General features: G+C 42.2%; 1 protein-coding gene and 1 long non-coding RNA gene across 12 annotated transcripts; both read right to left on the bottom strand.

Moving 5' to 3' along the window:
- Positions 1-1,500: 1,500 nt before the first annotated feature.
- On the bottom strand, positions 1,501-11,342 carry LOC103719790. Of its 10 annotated transcripts, XR_606036.4 has the most exons (7): positions 9,623-11,329; positions 8,424-8,731; positions 4,866-4,935; positions 4,233-4,335; positions 4,007-4,105; positions 1,888-1,945; positions 1,501-1,799 (listed from the first exon to the last, which is right to left on the bottom strand). It is a non-coding gene; the product is annotated as an uncharacterized LOC103719790 (long non-coding RNA). The 10 variants fall into 10 exon arrangements; XR_003388097.2 differs by lacking the exon at positions 4,866-4,935 and having other exon boundaries at positions 4,007-4,335; positions 9,623-10,478; positions 10,578-11,342; XR_606035.4 differs by having other exon boundaries at positions 4,007-4,335; positions 9,623-11,330.
- Positions 11,343-16,690: 5,348 nt separating this feature from the next.
- Positions 16,691-21,096, bottom strand: LOC103719776 (GATA transcription factor 8). Of its 2 annotated transcripts, none has more exons than XM_026809672.2 (3): positions 20,341-21,096; positions 19,055-20,062; positions 16,691-18,063 (listed from the first exon to the last, which is right to left on the bottom strand). In XM_026809672.2, exons 2-3 carry the CDS (start codon positions 19,370-19,372, stop codon positions 17,158-17,160), a joined length of 1,224 nt encoding a protein of 407 aa, XP_026665473.1. In that variant the 5' UTR covers positions 19,373-20,062; positions 20,341-21,096; the 3' UTR covers positions 16,691-17,157. The 2 variants fall into 2 exon arrangements, with proteins under 2 accessions (XP_026665473.1, XP_008807395.1); XM_008809173.4 differs by having other exon boundaries at positions 19,055-19,385; positions 20,341-21,092.
- Between the last annotated feature and the right edge of the window lie 372 nt (positions 21,097-21,468).

The raw sequence follows: 21,468 nt of genomic DNA, 5'->3' as shown, positions 1-21,468 counted from the left end.
ATGATAAAAAGGTTGTTTTGACCCTTCCAATTTTTACTCAGTTTGGATGCGGGTATGACGTATCAGGGAATCTTGCAATATATGGTTACTGCTAAGAACGGGTCAAAATGGTGGGAGAAAACGTCATCCTATTATTGAGACCGTTTGGGTCTCCAGTTAGTTGTCCATCTACAGAGTATGCACCGGTGGAAAAAGGGGTGAAATAGAATCGAAATATAAATTCAAGTTGGCACTTGGGAACCATTTGGAAGCCATTATCCCTAAGTTATACGAATCCCTAAGCCTTTTCAGAATGAACTACCATCCTGCAAACTAGACGTATGATAGCCTTTTGATGAATCTGTTATCCTGAAAACTAGAGAAGTGGATTGGTGGTTGCTCATGATCTCTCTTCCATCAGGTTGAGTGGGTGCTGCGAATATCTTCCAGGAATATCTTAACTAGACATCTAAATCTAAATGGGACCAAACCCTAGAAGAATCGGATGCTGGAAACCACCTTTAACACAATCATGTACTGAATACGGATGCCATCTCGCACCTACCTTCGGAGACATTCTCCCTTCTATCGTGATTCCCGGACCCGTAGTAAAGCAGGAACTAGCTCTTAGGACCCGAAGGGACGTCCTTTGCAATCACTACATTTCACCTATGTAAATTACCATTTTGTCCTTCTTTGAATGAATCTTTATCTGAAGAATATAGATGGCGAGTTTGTGGTTGCTCGCGATTTCTAACATTTCTTAGCTTGAGCTTGTCCTACGAACATCTTCCAGTTAATAGCTTAATCGGACATCAGGGTCAAAGACCTAGAAATGAGATGTTGGAAACAACCTAATCCACAATCCTATATCAAGGATATTGTGCCTTGATATCAAAACAGCAAAAATCTAAACAGCACCTTCATGATTTGGTAAGCATGTATCGCATGGACCATTCCTGCCTCACCATCAAGTTGATCAAACCACCTCTTGCTATCACAGCAAAAACATGCACAATGCCAGGGACCCATTAATTCATCAGAGGTTTTCAGGACCAGCCATAATACATTGCATCATCATTCGTTAACAATTCCCAAGCTCCATCTCCATCTCAGCTACAATTATCGAAAAGAACACTCGATTGTTGCATCGTACCTACAATTGGCCCCATGGCATTAAATGGGTAGTTTAATGTGGTATTTGGATGCCGAAATATTAGCGAGCTTGATAAGATCTTTCAAGTAAAGAGTTTTCTTTTAAATTTACCTGAGAAGCTTGACAAAAAAGAGAGATGAAAAAATCTCTAGACCGGTCCAGCCCTGGTAATCTCGGAGAAAACATGATACATCTTATCCCTACATTTTAGAGGCAAGGGGCACTGCTTGCTAGAACAACAAAAGGAACACATATGGCTATAATTCTGACTTTGATCTCCTAAGGACTGCTTTAGCACCTTACCTCCATTCAAAACTTTGCAGGAGCACATCTTTTCAAAGACAGTTCCGCTGATTTGCTTGAGATTTTCAGAAAGTCGAAATGCATGCTTCATAAGTTTCCACAGCTTACTGACTGTCATCTGATATAGGTGAAAATAAATAGCAGCTAAACAGGAAAGAGGACAGAAATAAAGATGAGAAAACAGTAAGGCTATTCCTCTAATGAAGGATAGGCAATAGATATCAAGTCCATATTATAATCGTACAAAATGAGTACCGAAACTTCAAAGAAATTTAATTATGGCAGTGGGGCTCCATTTTCTTTTTCTCGTTCAACATTCGTGAGAGGGAATCTCGCCGGCTTGTTTGCTGTTGGTGCCACGCTATCATTAAAAAGAGGGTGTGAGAAACAATTGTTGAGAATGATTCCAAGGCATGATCATGTTATTGCACATAATCATCTAGGATTACCTGAACCTGATTTGATCCATCAGCTTCAGCCTTCAGGATCTGGAAAAGAGGTTCAATTCTGCAAAGTGGGAAATACATGTATAAGAAAAATCATTTGTCCTACTTCTCAATTTTTTTATTTAATGCTAGCATACATAATTTGTGCACTTATCCACTCTCAAGATAATGGGCATAAATTACATGCACATCCGTATGTATATCCTAGGCTGGAGGAATTGACTCATTCAAAGAGTACTTGATACAGATCCACCAGTCTCTGATCCAAATATATAGCCTATCTAAACTAAAGATATTCCCCGTCCTTTTGATTTCATAAATTCAAAAGAATACTAGATAATTGTCCATTTAAAAGTTATTGATTTAGCCATATGTGAATGAGATGATTTGAATTGTTCTGTTGCTAAATCAATTTCAAAGTTTGTCTGACTTAAGTTAGAGGAGCAATTACAGCAAGTTCTGGGAGATACAAAATAGTTAACAATGGAATACAATGAGAAAAGGAAGAAATCCAAGCAAACGCTGCTCCAAAGGGAAAAGAAATGTCACTTTTATCCTCCAAAGTTTGCCCTTTTTACTAAAAATCTTGGACACACATAAATATAAACTCTAACAAAATTTAAGAAAAAAAATCCTGAAGTCTCTCCATAATGCGACAGGCCTTAAAGCAACTAGAGAAAGAGAGGCAGGAAGAATGGGTGAAAAGACACCGAAGGGAATTGGTCATCCATCTTCCATTCTCTCTCCTTTTCTTTCCTATGATCTATCCCACCCCCACCCCCATCCCCAAAAAAAGGTGAAAGGCTGCAGAAGATGGCACTTATAACTTGCCACCTCAGGTCACCCAATCTCACCTTATGATAAAAGAACACATTGAACATAAACCATGACATAGAACTAGCATCAAAGCCTAAAAAACTAATAAAAATAAAATCCAGCAGTGACCTTTAGAATATCCTGATAACATCAAATACGCATGCAACATTTCAGACATGCATTCACATGCACAGCTGCAAGCCTTTATCTTGGAATGTTGCTACCCATGATTCTTCAAGCAATCATGCATGAACCATACAAGTCATTATTTATACATGCATATCAATGCAACCGTAGTATGTGTATACATATGTATATTAGAGCATAGCAAAAGAGTACAGTATTACACTTTCAAATTCTTGCAATGCCATATGCAAATTTATATACAAAGAACCATCTACACTCAACTCAACAGGGCCTTAAACGCAACTACTTGAGGTTGGCTACATGAATCATTTTCCTTCATTTCGTTCGGTTTAGGGCTATATTTTCTGAAGATATTAAGATATCAAGTCTTTCCTTACTACTTCATCCCATATAACTTTCGATCTTCCTCTATCACTACACATTCCTTTTATATATCAAAACAACCTTTTATACCCGGTACATCCCTTAGTTGTGTTCTACATGTCCAAACTACCTAAGTCGTCTTCTCTCAATTGTTCTTAATTGATACTACCTCCACCTTTTATGAATGACTTCATTTTTTATTCTATGTTTTCTAGTATTACAACAAATTCATTTCACATTCTTAGTCCAAACACATTCATCTTGCGCGATTTTATTTTCTAATTATCCAACATTTTATACTATATAGCATAGCTAGTTGTATAAGTGTCCTGTAAAATTTTTCCATCACCTGACAAATATCCTACGATCAACCTGCTTTAATCCTATAAATAACATCCTTTTCAACCTCTCTTTATAAATAATCAAATCCTAAGCACCAAAAATAATCACTTTTGGAAATTTCATGATTCTCAATTTCCATTTCACCTTCATCTTTATTTCTACTTTTACTAAAATTGCATTCCATATTTATCTTGGTCTTACTTAACCTAAAATCTTTGAATTCTAATGCACTCCTAAATAATACCAACATACGATTAACCCTGACCTTAGTTTCATCCACTAAAACAATATCATCAACAAATAGCATACACCAAGAAATATCTTCCTTGAGCACCAACCATACCAGTAGTATTGGAACACCAAGGAATATCCACACAATGAAACATCTTTAGTTAATCATTGTAATATAGGCATGAGGCCAGAACTAAAGATCTAACTTTGGCAGCAAACATACCGGTAGTATCCTCCTGCTCCATATTTAAGGCCTCCGATTGGGAAAGAACTTCGAGAACCAACCATATTGACAAAACATCTATAGCAGATTTCTTGTGATCTTCAGTAAGGCCAACATATAACATATGATCCAATATAGGATTCATAAGCTGCTCACTTGTTCTTTGATCAACAAAAAATGAAGTGCACAATTCAAGGCATTATCCAAGGTTTTAATTTTTGTGTACCTTAGCAATCTAGAGTACAAATGGCCCAGTTCTAGTGTTTCCGCACACAATGCCCCACCTCATGTGATTCTACTAAACAAGAGTTGTTTGTCAACCCTACTGCCTGTTGATGCAAAGGAAAAATTATAGACAGCAAATCAAAATACATTTATGAAACATAGTGGTGTTTGTTTTGAAAGACAAAAATGATAAAATTAACAAATAAATACTGAACTGAGGCAAGGTCTTATATGCACTGGATATTGTGATTGTAGTTTCCTATGCATTCTACCCAGATGACTATCAAACAATAAATACTATCTTAAAATCAAGGATTCAATGGTGTGTCCTAACACTTGGGATGGTGGATGACCCATCCAGTCCTATCCCGGTCATTGTCCTGTTCTGGCACTCGAGAAGGTGGGGACGCCCCACTATCCCACCAGGACTTAATGCTTGCTTAAAATAATAGTGGCAAAAGTTAAAGTCATATGATGATAGTACATTATATTTGAAGTTTATCGAGTCAAGATCACATTGAATGCAATATGCATTTAGAAAAATAAATAAAACTGTAAAAAAACAAACATAACCAGAAAACAAGACGGGAAAAAGCAAAGAACAAATAAAGCTCTTGACCAACAAAGTCCGTACATTCATGATGAGCACCAACAATCAGATGAATCACAGATATTTGCTTTTGTGCCTTCATTCAGCTCAGAGCCTACAGGAAAAGTAAGGATTTTAAGCATCTGTGCACTAACTTCATGATCATACTGTGTTCCAAGGCCTAAACTTAAGAGACAGATAGCAGCACCTTGAAAGCTTAATCATATTAGAATTTCAGCATTTCAGTATTATTATTCTTATAAATCAGTATCTGTCCCCTTTTTTGTATTTTGCAAACCCAATCACATAAGTGAAAAGAAGGCTGAAAATATTTTGCAAGTATAAACTGGACAATTTAGAGGTGTTACAAAACAGGGAGCTAGAAATTGATCTGATTTGATCAACACGGACTCCTCAGGCATTTTCATCACTTTGAAAAACAACTTTTTTTGACAATAATGTGAATGCAAAATACTACAAGTGAACAGAGGAATAAGCCATGCCAGCATGATTACGTAAATACTTCATTGGTACACATGCACACATATACACGAAAGAGGAGGGGAATCAAGGCCTAAGCTTAAGAGACAGATAGCAGCACCTTGAAAGCTTAATCATATTAGAATTCAGCATTTCAGTGTTATTATTCTTATTAATCAGTATCTTTTCCCTTTTTGGTATTTTGCAAATGCAATCATATAAGTGAAAAGAATAGACTGGACAATTAGAGGTGTTACAAACAGGGACCTAGAAATTGATCTGATTTGATCAACACAAGCTCCTCGAGCATTTTCATCACTTTGAAAAACAAAGTTTTTGACAATAATGTGAATGCACAATGCTAGTATGATCACATGAATACTTCATTAGTACAATTGCACACGCATATACACACAAGAGGGGAAAAGGAACCACTCAAGTTATGCCATACCATACCAAACTAGACTGTACGAAGCCTACTATACTTTATCAGTTCGGTACCGGTATGCAGTATGAAGAGTGTATAAATACTCAGTATACTGAATCGGTCCCCATACCAGATGCACTGATACAATAATAGGATGGCATCTGTACAGAGCTCGGTACCGAGACATCGTACCTTGAACCATCCCTAATAGGACTAATTGCAATAGGATAGTAAGATAGTTTCTGAAAATTTCTACTTCACATGAAATATGAGATGCAGACTCCACAAGAGGCAACATTAAAACAAAATCAACTAATTATTGGAAAACCATTAACATATGCAAAGCTATCATACATGGAAAGTGGCTCCATTGTGAACAAACTCATGTGCTAAAGGATCATTGATGAACTTGTGCAAAGGCATAACCATGTCTTCCATGTATGAATCATGGGTTCCCCTAAGCCATCACCCAAGTTTCCTAGCATCCCTCAACATTACTTTAAAAAAAAAAAGGTTAACATAGATAGTAAAAGAGGAACTAAAAATATTTCATATCGGATCCAACTACTCAGATCAATGGTGTTGGACCCCCAATCATCAGGTCACCAACCTTGTTAGAGTTGTGTGCACAACCAACACGTGATTTTTTGATAGTAAGTAGTTTAGAGATATACATTACATCCAACAACTCAAACCATCAACATGGAGGTTCTCGGTCATCTAGCCAACACCGACCTTATTTGGGTTGTTGTGTGGGCACCCACATATTAGCTACATGCACACACATAGATACATATGTATGTACATATGCACATATTATAAATATTATTTTATATTTAAATATTCTGATTCTTTTCCCACACATTTTTCAAATAACCAGAGTCTTGCTGAATTCTTAACTTCTTAACCTTGGTGAGTGGTTCCCGAATGTCAAACTTGTGACTATAGTATCCATCACTAAGCTTTGGTAGCTCAATCTATTTCCATGCTCAATTGCAACACCTAAGTTGAGGGACCAGGCAGGGCCGGCCCGAGCCCTAGGCGACCGAGGCGGTCACCTAAGGCCTTGGGCCAATGGAAGACCTCCGGAAGGCTGACCAAAAGGAAGCAAAGGCCCCATATAAAATGGGAACAGAAGCTGGCTACGAGTCTTCCCCCTTGATGGAAGGGAGGTGGAGAGTTTCTTGGCCTGCAGAGGGGCAATTTGGGAAGTTGGGGATAGTAGTTTTGTTTTGGGTGGAGACTGGAGAGAGAGAGAGAGGAGGCATTTGGTTGGCTTGATACACATGTCTGAAGCCACTCTTATCTTTCATCCCTTCTCTTTTTTGATTTTAATTTTGGTTTTCCTTCCCTCACATTACCCCTGATCCAGCAGGGCCATCAGGAAGAAAGATAGGGGGATTGGAGATGGACTTCTTGGAGGGTAGAGAAAGAAAAGGAGGGAGGGGAGGTTGAATGGCTGCTGTGCTGTGATGTTGCAGTGGCTGCTTGGGTACTCACTTGAAGGGGAGATGGTGGGATGGGACTTTTCTTAATTAGATAGAGTAAATTTTCCATAATGCCCCTACTTTCTCTCATAGAGAGGTTCCTTTCTGGACAAATTCTTTCCTTTACCTTGACCATGAAGTGCCATGGGATAACCTTTTCCTACTCTGCTCTTGCTTGACATGGCAAACAGTACTGCAAGCATTATCTCAGTTATTTAATCAATTTTATGGGCCCTTCCTTAAGCATAATTACTTTTCCATGCTTTCATTCAAAAATTATATTAAACTGAAAAGGCTTTTTAATTTGTCTTTGTTGCATACATGCATTTTTGTTGAAATAATGTGCTTGATGGCTATTTTCATATCTTTTTTCTAAGTATTTTATACTTATTAAAAAAATTTATTATTATAAAAAAAAGGCCTCATTCACTAAATCCGCCTTAGGCCTCCAAATGTATTGGGCCGCCCCTGGGACCAGGAGATATAGGGTTTTGAGTTATATTTGTCAAGGATGAGAATCTTAAATGAAAGGGAAGGGGGGGGGGGGGGGGGGGGGGCTCCATAATTTTACTTTCCTGACCATGTGCTGCAAATGAACCATCTGGGTCAGTGGTTTAATAGTGGTTCAGACAGGTTTTCTTCAGTCTTGGGTTTTGAGTCAGCCCGACCCTGAACAGTCAACAAGAGATGGGTCGAGCAGGTCGACCCAACCAGGTCACTGAAAATTGCTTTTTACTACATTCATCTGGCTTGGTTGGGCCCTCCACATTGCCTGACAATCTAAACAATAAACCATCATAGGCCTTATGCCATCTAGGAGTTCAAAGCTCACATGAAGCATTTTCTGCTGCTACAGAATAACCACCACCATGTTTAACTCATACAAGCATCCCTTCTTATTAATGATATTCTAATCCTTTTGTTATATGTTAAATATTTGTATCAAGTACTCTTTATAATCCCTTTTCCTTTTTGCATTTTAACATAATTTGAATAGATGCTTCAAATGTGTTCCAGCTTCTGTCTTTTCAAGAGAATTGATTGACCTGCATTGCCTCAAGCTACAAGAATCAAGCTTGTAAAATGGTAAAGGAGCATGTTGACTACTTTGTGGTACTGCATCAACTGAGCAGATTTTTTGGACATCTATAGTTATCAAATGTCCATCAAGATCTTAATTGTAATATAGTGTAGATCGGGCATAATTACCTTGGATCAAAATGCAATTTGTCATAGGAGTGCAGACTTTCTTGAGCACTTGTGTAAAGCTTTCCCACGAAACTGTGAGAGAGAGAGAGAGAGAGACTACTGCCACCAACAACAATGCCAGAACTATTTACCAGCAGAAATATGTCCAACCCTCAATCCTGGGACATGTAAAAAGAATAACAGATCCTTTAGAGTTGATTAAATCTTCTCTGATTCCACTTTCACTTGAAGAATCGGCCCAATTCCTAACAATGCTATCACACTGGAAGAAATCATCTTCATCGGAAGAAACAGGAGATGAAGCAGAACTGAAAGACACAAAAAATCCAAATGTATTAGTCCACTTATCATATATGCATCGTGTAGGATTCATCATTGACTAGTGAAACACAATCCAAGTATTCTAAAAAATCAGAATGTCCATGTTATGTGAAGTAAGGGTTTGAAAGAAAATAATTGAGAAGGTGGAAAGATAGAAAGGCTTAATGAAGTACACTCATACTGCTAATATTGAACTACTGAATCATCTGGAATCAGTCCTCCACAAAACGACTTTAGAGTAAGAGTAATATCAAGACAAAACAATAAGTAAACATATTTCAGATAAGTCTTTCTTAACCTGACAATTTTGAGGTTACAGTAATTTCAAGACAAACTAGAAAAGGACAAATGTTTCACACTACTTTTTCTTAACCTAAAAAATTTGAGGAAGTTTCAACTTAATAAGATATGCACGGAGAATTATAGTCCAGAATTTAGACATTGCTCGAGACTATAAAATTTCCTCAGGTCTTATACAAAACCGCTATATGGAAGATCAATAGTATAAAATAAAATAAACATATACAAAAATAACTTCCAGGCATAACCTGTCCATCTAATACTTCTAGTTAACAAATACTCCATTGGCAGGTAAGTTTAAGGGGAAATTACAGGATGTGACAGGGAACAAGTTCATCAAGTGGCAAGAAAAATAATGATGTTGAACTCGAGAAAATATTGAGATACACTATTAACATGATGTTACAATGAGAAAATTAAAGAAAGCTACATATGTGATAAAAAGATGGACCAAATTAAGAGAGTAGAAAATGCTTTAAAATGTCAAAAAAAAGTTGTCCATATAAAAATGCTTGAAAAGAAAAGGAGGAAAGAAGGAAAAAAGAAGAAGAAGAAGAAGATGCTATAAACAGTCATACCCAATGAAAGAACTATCACTAACATGGCAAATATGTAAGTCCATGTCATTCCTTTGCTTCCTGTCCAGCTATATCTACACAAATAAAAAGGCAGAAAACACTTCATACGAATAATGATTAAGAACTGGCAAAAAAGACAGCAGAAGGAAGGAGTGCGAAGTATGTGCAATAATAGAAGTTGCAACTTGCACCAGTAGGAGAATAATCCATAACAATGTTTGAAAAAAAAAAAGAATGAAAAGACAACAAAGCATCTCATCCAAAAACAAGCTGAGAGCCACAAAATAAAATTTTAGAAATATAAGCACAATATTGAACACAAAATAATTCAACATACAAAACTCTGGCGTATAAAATCCATTCATACCATCTTTTCAAAATATTGACCACAAAAATTAACTATTATTCCCAGCTAAAAGAAGAAAAGATATAGGTGACAAAATTTGAGTGGCCAATTTACCACCAGGGAATGGATTCGTGAAGAATTACATGCATCCATGAAGCCAATTTGCCCTTTTTTGTTAAGCCTTTCTTCATGTGCACTGCACTTTGGCAGCAAAAGTTCTTATTTATTATTACCGCTCCAGCAAGCAAGCTTTTTTTTCAAAATAAAAATAATAATATAGATTGTTAATGAAACAATGGCAGAAGGTAGATGGTAACAATACAGTTTCCAGAATCACATTGCGCATTTTCTTATTTTTTTTAAAAAAAAAGAGAGAAAAAAAAGGAAAGGCCAAACCCTGTTAGCACAGCAGAAACCAGAATATCGCTAACGGATATCGCGTTGATCATGAATGAATTGTCAAAGAACGAGATTAAGATCCAACTTTCCCATACATGAATCAGACAAAACCTATGATAAGACCGAGCGAGCCAGCATAAGAAAGTCCTGAGAAAGTACTTCCAAGAATCTCATACAAGAAGCAGGTATCCATCAAGAAATCGAGCAAACCTTGACCAGTTCCACAAATAATCCCAATCCAAACCAGCGGCAGCGCGATTCCCGGACATTCCAACGACAATCGAAGGGAATAGAACGGAATGGAAGGACGAACGGGACCGAGGAGATAGAACGAAATGTTTAACGAATCAAACGGAGCACAGTCCTAGCAGAAAAGGGGGAAATCTTTGGAGGGAAAAGAAAAGAAAAGAACCAAAGAAAGAAAAGAACAAAAGAAAGAAATTGCTTGCGAGATTAGAACACCTGGCCGAATTCGAAGGGAGCAACCCCAGGAAAAGCTCCCATGCAAACCCAAACAAGGACGCAATTCCCAAACAAGAGAGAGAGAGAGAGAAAGGGCAAAAAGAAAAAAGATTGAAGGTGGGGGTCCAGAAGAGTTCACCGGCCTCGTATTTTGGACACCTCATGCTCATACGTCCGCGCGGCGTGTTCGAAATCCGGCGGGCAGAGAGCCCGCCGGAAGAGAAGCCGCAGAAACTAACATCGGAGGCCTATTCCTCCTCCTCCTCCTCCTCGTGGGCCACGCCGCAGCAGAAGGAAGGAGAAGAGGGAAAGAGATTTATTCCTCCAGCCGACAACGACGAATCCCGGGCTGGAAGGAAGAAAGCTTAGAAAGGGGAGGATCGCAACCCTAATCTCTCTCTCTCTCTCTCACCAGCGGGGGAATGGATCATCTTTTGCTCGGACCATTTTATCGGACGCTGGAAGGAAACCGGTTGAGAGGATGACCCGGGGCCGACTAGCCCCCGCATGACCGGACCTCGGGTTCTTTTCTTTTTTCTTCTTTTTTTCTTTTTTTTGGTACGCTGGCGCTCATACGAATCTGACATGAGGATTGCTAACTGAGTCAGAGGGACAAAATATTCTACAACGATGAAGAAAAAGGTAAACAGCATTTTTAAAAAAAAAATTTAAAATAATAAGCAGTAAAGGAGGCGACTCGGCCAGTAACTTTGTTCGCCTTCCGGAACACATGGTCAACTTGAAAGACATCACACTCTTACTGTAACCGCCGGACGTTCTCTAGAAGCGGATGGTCGAAGACACCAGGCCCCTCCTGTAGAATCCACTCAACTACCTCTATTGAGTCTCCCTCCAAGATGATACACTGGGCCTCCGGAACTCATCTTGCATAGAAGACACCTTCCCATGCGGCCCTGAGCTCGGCCCCCAGAACAGATGACTTGAAGGAGCGTCGCCCACCGGCCACAATCAGTCTGAACTCGTGATCTCTAATCACAAAGGCAGCACCCATGCCTCCTCCACCAACGGATAGACCGCCATCAAAGTTCACCTTAAGATGGCCGGGGGTGGGGGCTCCTAGGATGTTAGTACATATCTAGGCGCTATAGCAGCAGAAGGGAAACTCCAGATGTCCCTAGCCAACCCAAATGAAGCAATCATAGTAACCTCAGATACCTTACTAGCCTGACAAATAGCTCTATCCACCACAGCCCTTATAGAAGCTCTCCTGTTCTCAAAGACTCTGTCATTGCGATCCAGCTAAATGTGATAAGCCATATAGGCACTAGCAACGCCCCAGGCAATAGAACTCGGAGCCTGAAAGGCAGACCTCGGTTCAGGAGGCTACTTTGTGACCCTCCAAAACTCTCTACTAAACTGGGAACTAATAACCTATTCGATTCTAGATCTAGACCAGGTCCTAGCCCAGGGATGATTGATGCTTATCATTCGAACCAACCCGATTCTCGACCAAGTCATCTCGTTGAACTGAGTGATCGACTGATCTGATATTCCATGTGTCGGATAAGTGGAGATACTTTGGAGGATTTTATGGATTTTTGTTTTTGGATCCAGCTGTGCATGCGCAAGATGTTTGTGTTTATTAGTATTCTTTGGGCTGGTTTTGTACTTGAAATCTAAGATCTGATTGAAATTTGGGTCTAGCCTTCATCTAACCCAAATCCTAAATTGAAGCTCCCCAGTAAGTCCATTCTCCATACCGTCTCGATCGTGGCATATGCCTCAAGCAGCACCCTCTCCCCGCACCACACCCGAGCCATACACACATATATCATCTCCTCCACCTCCCTGAATTAAATCCCCACTAATCCTTGGCGTGGTAAACCAGGGTTAGGGTTTGAGATAGTAACCTTCGGCCACCTACAACAATGGAGAGGGAAAGGTAATAAAAAGTTTGGATCTTGGGACAATCACACTCCTTAGAATAGAATAGGATAAGAGATCAGCATCCCCCTTAATGCTTTCCCCCGTTGCCTCATGATCATTCCTTTTTGCCCCTCTCCCTCCTCGACACCCCCCAGCACAGCTTCTTCGCTTACTTCCTCGACTTCAACATTTTTGTTGCATCACCTCCAGCATTGCCTTTGCCACCTCCCTGACTTCCCAATACATGAAAAATCTCTATGAGGAGCTTCACATTGGATCAAGCTTGTTTTGACTTTGGGACAAGCTAGACTTCGGGCACAATTATTTTGGGCTTAAGTTTGACCTGAGATCCACATATTTTTGAATCAGACTAGTAGAAGATAGCCTCTCCCTACCTGACTCCAACCCTGGCATATAGAGAAAGATCAAAGAGTATAGTAAGGGTAGCAAAATGGTCGGGGTGACCTGTGACCCAACCCAATCTGACCCGCTCTAAAGGATCTATAGGACCAAATCGGGTTATCAAATTCTAACCCAATATTTCGAGTCAGACTTGGGTTTGCTGAATTCTAACCCAAGCCGATCCGTTTGATTTCTGGATCTTCTAGTCTATAATCTGATCTGACCCGACCCAAACCCAATATGCCCATTAGGGGATCGATAGAGAGGGTGGGGGGGAGAGGCGCAATTGAGTAGGGTTAACCAGTTAAGTCAGTCTCTAATCTCTCCCGACCCAACTCTGTCTCTATTCTCTCCAGAGTCCCAATTGCTAACTCTCCCAAACTCCCAATTCCCAAATCAAGTCATGAATCTCTAAATACCTCAAAGAATCCAAATCGATCTCTCCCTTCCTTTGAAACAGTCATGCACTCGTGCTTCAAAAACCTAGATCCTTTGATCCTTGATCGGTCTCTTCGACATTTTAATAGGTTGATCATGCATTCTTGCCATCTGGCAACTTTGGTGTGCTTCGAAACGGTCTCTTGAGATATCCCCCTCCTCCACCATGCCGACCAGATCTTCGAATATTACTCTTTTATCCTTCCTTTGAAACCCTAGGTCTTCTCCTACCCTATCCCCTTCCATCCTCCCTTCTTCCTCCTCTGGATGCTATCTTGCTTCAATCTCAAGCATCATCCTCCCTTCTTGTTACCTTGCTCCTCTAGATCTATCCCTCTCATTGCTATTGTGGCATGGAGCCCTTAAGCCCCAATCCATCGTTACAAACCAAACCTTGGAGCCCTAGGATTTTAATCTCAATGCTAGAGAGGATGCTTGCTTGCTTGTTTCCTGATTAGTACATATAAAGTAGGGCTAAATTTTGTTTTTCCATGTATGCTATGTTTAAAGATTCTCTCATTGGCTCTATGTTTCCAATGCTGGAGCTTTTGCGATCAATTTGTAATTTAATTAGCATGTGTATTATGACCATCATGAGCACCGAGAACTTACTCATTTCTGGTTGCTCTGTATTCCTTCTTTTCTATTTGTCTTTCTTTCCTTTTTTTATAGTGTTCGTATCTGTATGTTTTGACTTTTGATTGATTTATATTGCATGTTTTAGATTTGAATTGAGTTATTGATTTTACTTCTGAAGCATACCTTTTCAATTCTATTGTATGCATTGGAATCGAACGTCTGCATCTTTCCAAAGAATTCTTGGAATAGACGAAGGTTGACTTTTTAGGTTGCGGAGTGGAAAATATGATCAATTTTTATTGTGTTTGGGATGTAATCTCTTTTCCAAAATCTCCATTGAGCTGAATATTTACAGTATTAGGAACCTTTAAAGGACAGAGATGCAACCTAGTGCTTTACTTAAATTCATTAAATTCAAGTTAATAGTGTAGGATTCATTGTGGAAACCTTTTGATTTTTAAAGGAAAAGCATTTTCTTGGGCTGATGTTCATGAGCTTATCCCGAGACACAAGGAAATTGAGAAGACATAAAGAAACTTTGTCAAAATCATTGCCTAGGTGCCTAGATATGTCGAAGTCATTTTGTGTTTCATTTTTTGGTTGCTATTTTAATTAACGTTGATTTGTCAAAATCATTGTTATGTTAAACTACATCTCTCATGTAATTTTCCAAATTTAAGTGCACAATCTATAAGTTTCTTGGCTATCATTTATTACTGTGTCAAAATCTGTTGGCTGCTTTCTTAGCGATGTTGGAATTCATTCTATGTGAAAAATCAGAGACCTTTTAGATTTGTTACACCAGAAAAATGGTGAATTTGGAAAATTGGAGAGTGAAATGTCCCATTATGGGTTATTGTTATGTTGTAGGCCTCACATGTGGATGTGTAAAATGTGTTCCTCATACCAATCTTGTCTATGTTGTACCATGAATGGGTTACTGTTACGATAGGTTGACAACTAATCTGGGTTGAACGACCTCGATTTGATCCAGATCCAAATTATTCAAGTTGAGACCGGTTTATGTATGGATCTGACCCAACATAGGTTGAGACCGGTTTATGCATGGATCCGACTAAACCCGAATGATCTATTCGGTTTAAAATTGTGGCCCCAACCTGATCTTTAATTGGGTTAGGTTTGGATTTAACATTAGGATCTGCACAAGGAATCAGATCGGGCTGAGGTCACTTGTGACCTAGTCTTACTCGACCCATTTGCCCTCCTTAGTGCAGTACATAAAAATCATAGTCAATAATGTGACACTTTGACACTTCGTTTATACGGAGAAAATGTTTTATAAAAAACTAAGTAAATACAATTTGACAATATCTTGCTTAAAAAATAAAAGAACCTGTTGGGGGAGATAATGGACACCTCTACTTCGGGCCAAACCTACCTTCTTGACCTCGGAACAAGTCGAGGAGAACAACAGCAACCCCAACTGAGTAGCTGACCAACCAAAGCGAGTGACTTCGACCCCGACCGAGAAGCCAATTAGCTAAGGAGAAGAATCAATATGTGATGGCAAAGACTGACATTCCTAACAGCCTACTACTCTAGCAGCCTACAGTCATGGCAGCACCATGACTTGTGCCCCACCAACACTGCATACTTTCTACGCAGACTGACTTACATGCCGCGGCCGTACAACCGGCCATTACCTCGCTATCTTTCCAACCCACGTCGGGTCAGATAACGATAAAATAAGCTCTCCTATATAAAGGGACAGCCAGAGGTAGCTTGGGTACTTAAGATACAATGCTATATTTTACTCAGAGAGAGCACACTTTGCTGAGATCTCTTCCTTCTACACTATTGTCTTGTTATTCTAACTTAAGCATCAAAGGGTTCTCCGCTGGAAACTTTCTGGCAAATGGACTTTTTTGTAAGCCATTTTTAGAGAAGCACAGCACCCGACACATCAACCGACCTGTTCAGCTCGCCTCCAGCCGACGTCACGGTCGATCGAGCGATGCTCCCACTTCGATTCAGATTCAGCAGCAATAAAACATCTAGTATGAATATGGGACTAGTTCAAAAGTAATAATTTCCAAGCAGACATGGGCCATGAGTAACGATCGCACGAACGGCATCCTCTCTCATATCATCTATCAAGAACATCTTACATTTGGGTAGTTCAAACACGTCAATTAGGTGGCACCACATATAAAAGTTGTAGCAGTAAATGGCACGTGCCAGTATTTTATGCTTTGAGAGGCTTGGAGGTTTAGCTCGTTCCAAACCAAATGATGGCTTAGTTCTCTCAGTACTTACCGCCATTGTGGTAACATAATTATTGTTTACGAAATAAGACATTAATCTATTGTTGCCCATCAAGCTCTTTTTCTTAGACCTTTATAAGGTAATCTGATCATAGAAGGCTCATCATCTTCCAAATCACAAAACTAAGATATTAAAAGCCGGGACGAAGACTTCAACGAACAATCCCGAAGAAAACTATCATGGCAACCGATTTTATGAACTCCCATATCACGCGTGCAGTGATGGATGATGATGATGCCCAGACCACCTTCTGAACAAAAGCCAAACGATTTGCCGATGAAAGCTTATAATTTAGAACAAGGGCATCAGGCAGTATTGCTGATGAACGAGAAAGCAAGACAAAAAAACCAATTAAAATGGACGCTTTTCTACATAAGCAATCGACTGCAAAAAGAATTCAATACTCCAAGCTGCATTATCAAACTAGATCCCTCCTCTTCAATAGCCCCGTTCTAAGACTCATTTTTTCCCCTCCTTGCTTCTTCTAACTACAGCTCAATCTAATTATCTCTTCCCTCCGTTTCATGACACAGATTACCTAATCGTAGTGGGTCGGTCCTCCGTCAGTCCCCTTATCTCTCCCTCCCACTTTCCCTCCTCGATCTCCCTCCTATGTACAAAAATAAGAAGAATATTAAAAGAAACAAAAAGCAGAAGAAAATGAACCGAAACAACCCTGAAACTAAAAGGAAAAGAAAGAAAACCACAACCATGTGGTTCATCATCCTTTTCTCTCTCACTCCCTCCTACGGATGTAAGCAAGGAGATCGCAGCTGTCCTTGGAAGCAGACTCGGGCGACGGCAGCCCGGCGGCAGCGGCCCTGTGGCTGGCTTCGAGACGCATCTCGACCACCTTCCTGTGAGAATTGGAGTGGAGGGAGGGGACGAAGGTGGGGCTGGCGGCAGGGCGGTACTCAGGGAAGAGCCTTCCCGACTTGTAGCGGACCCCACAGGCATTGCAGAGGGTCTTGGGCCCCATCGGCCCCGCCCTCCATTGCGGGGTCTTCTGGATCTCGCAATGCATGCACTTCCTCACCGGGGGTGCCTCGTCTCCTCCGGCAGCAGTGCCAGCAGAGCACTTCTTCTTCTTCTTCTGCTTCATCGTATCAGGTCCGGGATTGGACTCGCCGAAGCTCTCGGATTTGGAATTAGAGGAGGAGTCGACAGGGGTTGGGGCAGGTATGTTGTCGGAGAGAGGAGGGAGGAAGGGGACGGTGACGTGGGGGCGGGAGGAGAAGGTGGCAGGTCGGGGGCGCTTGCTGCGAGCACGGGCCGGGACCGCCAGAATGGGCTCCGGATGGCTGATGGGAGGAGCCTCCCGGATCCGTGCGCCGCTGCTTCCTCCACCGGTGCCGGAGCAGGAGGAGGAAGAGGAGGAGAACGATGAGGAGGAGGAACCACCTCCGCCACTGCCGCCAATGCTAAGGCTGTTAGGCTCGAGCACGGATACAGGGCTGGAGGTGCGGAAGAGGGAGCCCTCCTTGCTGTTGCCGCTGCTATTGTTGCTGTCGTTGGTGCCGATGACGGTGGCGGCCGCGGCGGTGGGGGCAGTGTTGCATTTGGGGAAGTCGACGGTGAAGGAATCGTTGTCGTCGAAGAAACTGGATAGCCACTCCAGCTCAGCGATTTCAAGGTCGTCCCACTGCATGTCAAGAGAGAGAGATGATCGTAACAAGGAAAAGACACAGCAACGCGGAGGAGGGAGCCAGCCCAGGAGAAAAGATTTCTACACCGGGCCGAGTATTGGCGTCCCAGTAAAAACTCATGAACGACAAATCATTGCCACTACATGAGCAGCGGAACAGGGGTGCATCTTCCGCGCGAAAGGATGATCAACCTTTTTTTCAGCCAAAAAAAAAAAAAAGGATGATCAACCTTCTTTCGCGCGGATCATCCGCGGCCCGCTTTGAGATACGTGCCGAAGGATGACTGATGGACTTCGGAGCGATCCACTTGTCTACCATCCACCACAGGAATTGGTGACCGATGGACTTCTCTATCATCCACCACAGGAATTGGTGACCGCTCGACTCAAAGAAGAACATCATACGGCGAGTCGAGCTGGACTGTCGGTGAGCGTACAGAGACCACAAACGCCCACGCATGCCTGGCGCAGAAAGGGAGAAGGTGCGGGTCCCATCCCAGTACAAATAAGAGTCCTGCATTACGAGATAGGACCCACCTTTTTCTAGAAGGGTGCTGTTGTGAGGTCACTTCCGGATCCCGAAAGCATACCAATGGAAGAGGTCCAACAAACCCACTTCTTGTGGCACCCACCTCGATCGAGCACCCGGCCCGCATAAACATATGTCGGTTTGGATGCTTGCATCAAACAGATTTTTTAAGTATTCCTTTTTTCTTCTTTTTTTCTTCTTTTTTTTCTTTTTTTTTTACGTGGATAGCTCACGTCAATCGAGCAAGGTGGTCATATCAGACGCGCGGGCCCCCGTGCCTGCAGGCTAGATGGTGCGTGCGACCGTCGGGGCCCGAGGGGCTGTTAATCTTCATCACGTCCTGTATCCGTCTATCTTTTATAATTTAAATTTTTTATTAGGCTGACAATGACGATCTGGTATTGTAACCGAGCCAAAAGGAAAGGGAAAAAAAAAGAGAAAAAAATCCATGCAACATACCGGAGCGAGTTTTTCGTCCCCCCGGTGGAAGGCAGAAGCAGCGCCGCCGGCACCGTCACCAGAGCCATCGCTGGAGTCTCCTCCGCCGGCGCCGTCTCCGCCCAACAAGCCATCGGCGTGAAGGGGAGGAAGCAGCGGGGTGAAAGCCGGAGCGGGGGCGGGAGGGGCGGGCCCACATTGGTAGTCGTCCATCCCTCGCACGTCATCGTCGTCGGGGAAGTCCAGCAAGTCGTCGATGTGATCGAAGAGATCGCCGCACATCACGTCCACCGTCCGGGCCATCGCATTGTCGACGTACTTCTTCGTCCCCGTCGCCATTCCACACGCCAACCTTGAAAAATCCAGAAGTAGAGCAAATCGATCAAGAAATCAAGCGTGCGCGTCATAAATATATATGCACACATTTCGGAGACCGGTATATAGAGTGCATCTCTGGAAAGAGAATCGATCTTATCCGCATATTGCTTGCCCTTTCGACATGCTCGATGCATTTAGGCACGCAGGATTGCAGGATTGAGGTATCGCACGGCGGATCGCAGAGCCGTAGCAGCGAAGTATCTTAATTTTGGTAGATACGCGGTTTTCACAGCTGCAGATATTCTCCAGCTGAAATATTAATTAACCCCTCACAGGGGCACGTGGATGATTACTATTAACTCGAACACGTCATCCATTATCCGCCGACCGCGGCCGTAATTACCGCGGCGGTGACGCTTGCCTTTATGCATTAAAAAAAGTTTGGGGCTACGGCGTCCACTCCGAGGGGCATTTCTTTATGATATGTAGAGCAAAGTTTTTCCGAGCCTCCCTTCATCCCCTTTCTCCAATTACTCGAGGATCATTAAGCGGAGAGGGCAGCGTCTGGCTTGCGGTGATCCCCGCCTGGTGAGCGGTGACGCAGCGACGCGGACGGCTGTCGTCTCCGAACGGCGACGGAGTACGGAGGAGGAGGAGGAGCTCTCTCCCCTCCTCCGCCTGCCTCCTTCACGAGTCGCTATTTCTTCCTTCCTTTCATGTTGGAAAAATAGAAGAAAAAATTCAAAACGAACAAAAATTGGCAGAGGAATGTTTTGGAAAAGGTTTCCAACTGAATTGAACAAGTGAAATGAAAGGCGTCCTGATAAATTCAAAAAAAGTAAGACTTTGGAGAGCGGGTTTGATTTAAAAGCAAGAACTCTGTCTTCGGGAAAAAAAAAGATTTAAGATTTCCAGGCAAGAATTCGGTTTTGTCGGGATGGGGAAGAAACGAAGAAGTGGAGAAGAAACGAAGAGGGCAATGCCGATACCTTTTGGTTCTGGCTGGAATCGAGTACTTTCTGGAAGCCCGCGACCTCGATTCGGGAGTAGCAGCGTGAATTCAATGCGGGACGGGAGACCAGAGCCAACTCCAATGATAATGATAGGGAGTAAAAGGGGAAACCCAACGCCACCACCAAGGCCTACAGAGGAGGAGCAGGGAGCGAAGGAATTAAGGGAATACAGAGGGGAATGCGAACGGAGAATAGCCTAGAAGATGGAAGGCTGCTCTCTCTCGCTCTGATCCCTCTCTCAGCTCCTTGGCAGTAATGCAGCAGGATGGTCCGGAAGACAAGTGGGACTGTCGCCAATTATCGAGAAGACCCCCTCTATATTCTCCCTACTCTTCCACCGGGAGGGCACCCCAACCGGAGGCAGCAAACCCGTTGGAAGCTAGCAGGCCTCACCTCGAGCGAGTTAGAGAGGCAAGGGGAAAGTAAATAAAAAGAGAGGGTGGGGATGAGAGTCGGTGAAGAGAGAAATGGGTTGTTGGGGAGAAAGAAAGAGGGGGCGGGGGAGCAAAATGCGAAAAGGCCTAAATATTTTTAAAAAAAGAAAAGAGGAGCTTGAGGAGAGAACGTGAGGGAGGTGAAAGTTGAATATGGGGGGGTTCCCACCACCAGTCCTACTATTATCTCCGCTCCTCCGCTTCCTCCACTCTTCTCAGATTCCCAGCTGTTACTACTGCTCCGGTAGGTGAGCCCGCTTCTCTCATTGCTAGCTGTCCTCGCGAATCCGCACTGTCGTGACGTTGAAGTCCCTCCCTCAAAAGGGCGGCAGTGGGTTGTAGGGCCCACACAAACCACGGACTCCACCGCTTCCCCCGGGTTCTCGTTTGATTTTTACCACTTTCGAGCTGCTCCCCCTCTCTCTCTCTCTCTTTCCTTTGGCGCTCCGCCTCATGATTTCCAGAAGATGCAGAGAGGAACCAGATTTAAGCTCCGGCACTGCAAAGAACGAGATTAACAAACAAACAAACAAACAAACAAAAGCTCATCTGATTGCATTCTTATGCGCGAATCAAAAGTCAAAACTGCAACCCCTGGACCAAACTCCGGAGGTACGTAGCTCCATCGCCCCCACCCAGCCATGTCTCAGCATGGAGAAATTACCACATG

The sequence above is a fragment of the Phoenix dactylifera genome, chromosome 18 (assembly GCF_009389715.1).
Source record: "Phoenix dactylifera cultivar Barhee BC4 chromosome 18, palm_55x_up_171113_PBpolish2nd_filt_p, whole genome shotgun sequence".
Taxonomy (NCBI): domain Eukaryota; kingdom Viridiplantae; phylum Streptophyta; class Magnoliopsida; order Arecales; family Arecaceae; genus Phoenix; species Phoenix dactylifera.
This window is presented reverse-complemented; position numbering and strand designations above follow the sequence as displayed.

Excerpts from the sequence above, each read along its gene's own strand:
- LOC103719776 (XM_026809672.2), bottom strand. The coding sequence starts at position 19,372 with ATGGCGACGGGGACGAAGAAGTACGTCGACAATGCGATGGCCCGGACG. Across the intron at positions 18,064-19,054 it reads GGGACGAAAAACTCGCTCCG|TGGGACGACCTTGAAATCGC; the intron begins GTATGTTGCATG and ends CTTGACATGCAG.